Source organism: Chrysochloris asiatica, unplaced genomic scaffold, assembly GCF_000296735.1.
Source record: "Chrysochloris asiatica unplaced genomic scaffold, ChrAsi1.0 scaffold00732, whole genome shotgun sequence".
NCBI classification, from domain to species: Eukaryota; Metazoa; Chordata; class Mammalia; order Afrosoricida; family Chrysochloridae; genus Chrysochloris; species Chrysochloris asiatica.
Window position 1 is genome coordinate 107138 of NW_006409250.1, and position 6190 is coordinate 113327.

Below are 6190 nucleotides of genomic sequence, written 5' to 3' on the forward strand. Positions count from 1 at the left end.
AAATAGGAACTCTGATACTAAACCCCAGCACTATAATGTCTGTCTTTCATAAAATTAGGACAGGCACTGTCTATATCTATGTTATTGGGACTAAGGAGAAGGAATGCTGAGGAGTCAACTCAGCTCCTTCTACAAAATAAGTCAGGATCACAGAGTGATTGCCTTTGAAAAGACATGAAGCAGCTAGAGGTACAAAGAGAAGCCACTGGGAGAACCCAGCCTCAAGCACCTGCTCCCCGGGGTGGTGGGGTTTATGTTCAAGCATGTAACATTGTGGGAGGGTAAGTATTACTCTGTTGACAGTAATAAATACCAAAATCTTCAGCTTCCAGGCTGCTGATGGTGAGAGTGAAGTCTGTCCCATACCCACTCCCACTGAATCGCTCTGGGATGCCATTGGCCCTACTGGTTGCATAATAGATGAGGAGCCTGGGGGCCTGCCCAGGTTTCTGCTGATACCAGTGTAAGTTATTGCTAATACTCTGACTGGACTTGCAGGTGAGGGAGACTCTTTCACCAGGAGACAGAGAGAGGGAAGAAGCTGGGGACTGAGTCAGCACAATGTCTCCCATGGTATCTGAAGTTGGAAATAAATCACAAAGTCACCCATTTGCTCTGAACGATATATACCACATTGTCTGCCCAACAGCCCCCATATGTAATCCAAACAAACCAATATTTAGCTTTTTTTTTTTCTTGCCTAGCAAACGTGTTAGATTCTAGGACCTAAAAACATTGAAAAAAGTTTTCACTGACAGAACCATCCCTATTGCCCTCACCTGGGAGCCAGAACACTAGCAGGCAGAGAAGCTGAGCTGGGCCTTCCATGGTTCACTCTGTGCCCCAGATGAGACAGATCTTCCCCTGAGTGCAGACCCAGCATTCATATGGGCTCTGGAAGACCAGGTGGACTGGAAGGAATATGCAAAGCAGGTGGGTGGAGCCAGCTGGGCTTCCAGCTGCAGAAAGGCTTTGTCTGCTCTTCTCTGCACATGAGCAACCATCCTCAGGAGGCCCAGTCAGAAAAGACTTAGACTCGGACTCAGGGCAGAATTTCCAAGGGTCACTGAATTTAACCCTTGTACAAAGAGCTCTGGTAGCGTACTGGTTGTGAAATGCTCTGCTAACCTCAAGATCAGTAGTTTGAAACTACCAGCTGTTCAACGGTAGAAAGACATCATGCTTTCTGATTCCTTAAAGACTTACAGTCTTGGAAACCCTGCACAGGGTCTCTATGATTTAGAACTGACTCCAAGGCACACCACCACAATACACTGGACTGAAAGGTTGGTTTGAACCAGAAAGTCGGCTGTTCAAATGCAGGGGTCATTCCTTTGAGTCACTATGAGTCAGATCTGACTCGATAGCACTTAAAAACAAAAACAAATATTATTAACCAAGGCTCAATCAAATGCTATTACTCAGAAGCCTGTTGGGAAAAAAAGAAATGCCTGAGGTTCTCACTTTCTCTGTCTCAGACAAATGGTCAGTGAGTGGGTATTGTCCAGTTGTGGTGCCAGTAAAACTGGCCCCCAATAATGGACAGGGAGAGGACCTGACTGTTGGCAAACAGAAAAGAGGGATTGGCCCTGTGACTGTAGTCAATCCCAGAGATGGGGAGAGAACCAATCCAGGCTTTATTAGCAGAAAGCCAGCAGTCTGGAGGACAGAGAGGTTCATTTCTCAAGAAAGTCCTGTCCATTATGAAGAGTGGGCACATTATATAGGGCAAATTACATTTGGACTTACACTTAATCTATTTTAACACCAAGATAGCGTTTTTTGGAAAAAGAAACAACAAAGCAATGAATTTCCACAAGGCGTGGAAGAAACAGAATCTCCACTGAGTAGCATTCAATATGTCTGGGCAGGACTGATGAAAGGAGATGGAGCTAGGTCTTTAGTGGTACAATAGTGAATAATTGCTATCAAGACTGATTATGAGGGTGGGAAATGTAAAGGTAGACATTTTGTAGCAAAACTAGAGGAATGATTGACCTTGCAGTCCAGGAGTGGAGGATTGATTGTAAGGGATGGATATGTAAAGGTAGACATTTTGTGGCAAAGGGAGGGGAGTGATTAACTTTGTAGTCTAGGAACGGAGGTTCCTGGGACCATCAAGTGAGAAGAGCAGGAGGATCGGGACCCTAACCCTGAGAAGCAATGACTCCAGAGATGGAGGCAGAGACAATGAGGTGGAGACATGGAGCGGCTGGGGACTCTAGACCCAGAGAGGGAGAGGGGCTGTCTGCTGATGACCAGGGGACAGGCTGACAGGGTATACCCTTTGGTTGGTTGATGATACATGGAGGGAATTATAACCATGGCAATGAAATTACATGAGATAGGATGAATGTAAAGCTAATGTTCTCCCATGTAAACTACCACAAAATTCACAATAAAACATTTAAAAAATAAATTAATTAAAAATGCAAACCAGATTCTTAAGACTGTAGAAAAAGTATGTAAAATATCCCAATAATTTTATATTGACTATATGTTGAAATAATACTATCTGGATGTATTGTGTTAAATAAAATGTATTAAAAAAATAATAATAAATAATAAATAAACTTCCTCAAACATTCTACCTTTAAGAAAAGGGAAACAATCAGGAAATCATCCTCACACATTCCACCTTTTAGGATCCAAGCTGCTTAGTTTTGAGATAACTATCTGGGTGAACTTAATCACATCCTGTTCTCCTTCCAGGAACATGAAGTCATCTTGGCTAAGTTTTAAACTAACTTCCTCATTTGCAGGGTCTTCCTTTATCAAGACCTAATAACTAAACTGACTCCATTTTCTTTAGGTCGGTAGATCCATGCTATCCTGAGTGCCCAGGACTTTAACAACCGTGTGGGTCAGACTGTCGTCAAACTGTTCTCAGTGGTCCCAATAACTGCTGACCCACTGGAGGCCTTAAGGAAGAAGGTGCAACAAGATGTCCCCCTGAGTCTTTACTCAATAGGATTATGGTCAGGTTAGAAAGAAAAGTCGTTTATTTTAGGTATATATTTCTAGGAGTCCTAGTGTGACGCTATAAGATATGCACTGAACTGCTAAACACAAAGCCAGTGGTTTAAACCTATCAGACACTCCTCAGAAACCCTATATAGGGTTGCTATGAGTTGCAACTTACTAGACAGCTTCTATCTGAAAGACTGGTGCTTTGAACCCAGGTAGCATAGTGGTTACAAATTGGGATGCGAACCTCAGGGTCAGCAGTTCGAAACTACCATTGTTCCATAGGAGAAAGATGACGCTTTCTGCTCCCATAAAGATTTATGCCTCAGAAACCCTGTATATAGTGGCTATGAGACAGAATTGACTCCACAGCACCTAACAATAAAAACAAGAGTAAGCCTTAGATCTGGTATGCTGCTGTGGGTTAATGCGCCAGACTGCAAAACTGAACTTCAAGGTCAGCAGTTCAAGCTCACCAACTGCTCCTTGGAAACCTTGCACAGGGCCATTATGGGTCAGAACCGACTCTATGCACTTCACAATAACAACAACAAGTATTATTGAGAGTAAATGATCTGTTGATCTGCTTTTGTAAAGATTATTGTTGTTGTTGTTGTTAAGTGCCGTTGAGTGGTTTCTGACCCATAGCGACCCTCTACAGGGTTTAGCCCCGCCACAAAAAAAATTCTCAAATTATCTCTATTCTGTCACATGGAACTGGTGTAAATCCAGAACAACTGGATAACAATCACAATAACAATAACACATTTATCTACACAAGTATTCTATATATGTATTATTGTTTTTGTTAAGTGCTATGGAGTCACATCCATCTCATAGTAGCCCTGTATAGGGTTTCCAAGGAGCAGCTGGTGGGTTTGAACCGCCAAACTTGCAGATAGAAATCCAGTTCTTATCACTACATATGGCCCTTGGATATTTTATATATACTATACAAATCCATAGAAAAAGTCCATGATCTTTTATTATGTTTTCCCAGGAACTTTACAAAATATACTCATTTATCAATATAATAAATAAATAAATATACTTACATATATATGGTTATAAATCTGATTGTTGGTAGGATGCATGACTTTAAATTTTGATAAATTGAACATGAACAGGAACATTTAAACCTTTCTATGAACTTCCTCACTGCAGGGCCAGAGACTCAGGTAAAAACTAAGGAATCTGGGGAGGAACTAACCACCATGATTGTGCTGAGCATGAACAGTGATGTCCCCATTGCTGAGGACTCTGAGTGACTGAGGGGGTGCTAGGGGAGCAACACAGCACAACAGCAGGTACCTGAGACATGTAGGAGACCTGGACCCTGAATGCAGAAGTGTTTCTCTCCAGAGCACAGTCCCAAAGGCAGTCCCTCCCAGGTGCCAATTGTGGAATAAAAGCAGCCAAAAGTCTTCTGTAACCACTGTGGTCACAGGACCAAACCCCCTATTGCCTGTCCAGAGCCTCACCTCTGACCTGGAAGTGGGGTGGACTTCCCCAGCTTGCATTTGCTCTACTTGATTGCTAGGATTCTTTGTTCAGAATGGAACTTGTCTGCTCCCTATTGCAAACTTGAGGATATTTGCAATTTTGCTTCAGGGCTTTTCAACAATGATCCATCCACATGTACTTACCAAGTGGAGTCAGAACAATGAGCTTAGCCAGGATGTGTGTGGATAACATCAGTGTGTGAAATCAAGTTAGATTGTTCTAGTTAAGTACCTTCAAGTAGGTTTTGACTCATAGTGACCATGTGTAGGTTTCCAAGGGTGTAATTCTTTGTTGAAGCAGAAAGACTCATCTTTCTCCTGAGGAACAGCTGATGGACTTGAACAGCTGGACTTGGGTTCATAGTATAATGTTTACCCTATCGAGGAACTATGGTCTTCAAGATGCATTGGCATACATAAATTCAATATACTGCATCCATTCCTTCCATGACTCAGAAGAGAGATTCTACAATTGTCCCTGTAGAGAAGGTGGCAATGTGTTTGAGGAATAGGTGGTATACAATTCCAAACTGTGGTCCCCATGCCCACAAGGGGCCCTTCTGACTTTGATCTCTGCTCAGAGGATAGGGAAGGGTCCTGGGAAAAAAGGCCAAGGCAGAGGGATTGTGAATAAGGCAGGATTTCTAACCACAGAACACACAGTGGATAGTCTCCATCACTCAGCACATGGGCAGCTCCTAACTCAGTGACATGACCCAGAAGACCCATCCAAACCTGTGAGGCTCCCCTGTTGATAAAAGGACAGATAGCATTACACTTTGCATTGCCTAGTATTTCTAGGAGCAGGCTTTTGCCTGTTTATTGTGGGGTTTGTCTGCCATCTAATGGCCCTTTTGTTGCATAGCAACTTAGAGGATTTTAGATGCTGGATCTCAGTGAGTCTTCACTGTGAGTCTTCTCATCAACATTCCTAAAGCAAGTCAATTATATTTATCAAAAGACTAGATTCTTTAGGGAGCACAAAATGACTCTTGCATTACATCAACCAGTAGCCTAACTGAGGACAAAAGACTAACACACAGTCAAGAATTCAGAAAAGATTTTGATCTCAAGAGACTTAAGTTTCTGTAACCCAGATGAGATGCCAGAGATGAAGTTGTGAAAAATATTGGTGACCATGAGAGTAACCTGCAGGAAAAGAGGTGAGGAGGGAAGTATGGGGAAAAGCTCCTGGTTTACATCTCATGTTCAGCCTCATGGCTCTCATCCCAGAAACCCTTGCAGAATTGTCTCTGAGAAACACCATAGCTGATCACCAGGGTTACCCAGATTACTAGACGAACAACAGTTGAGGTTTGTCCTCTGATTTATAACACTGTTAGTTGATCCATGACCAATAGAATTTTCAGCGATTATGATGTCAATCCAAACCAGTATCACCTATGTGATGGGAACAGGATACAGGAGTGAAGGTTCCCATGGCATCCCCATTAACTTGTTCATTTGGGCGATACAGAAACAAACAAGCAGATGGATTTCGGAGATTGAGAGGATTATCATAAACTTCACCAGGTGGTGACATCAATTGCAGCTCCCATTCAACATATAGTGCCATGACTTGAGCAAATTAATACGACCACAATTCCTTGTTAGTGGCACTAGTTTTGAACTCCAAGAGTGTGGCAGTGATTTTGGTTTACAATTTTCATAGGTAAGGGCAGTTCTAATGTCTTCTACTTGGTATATTCCACCTTAAATAC

At 42.4% G+C, this 6190-nt stretch overlaps 1 gene segment (V, D, J or C); it reads right to left on the reverse strand.

Moving 5' to 3' along the window:
• Positions 1-257: 257 nt before the first annotated feature.
• Positions 258-828, reverse strand: LOC102823332. The segment is given in 2 exon segments: positions 258-577; positions 780-828. Coding segments are annotated over 2 exon segments (369 nt in total).
• Positions 829-6190: the final 5362 nt, after the last annotated feature.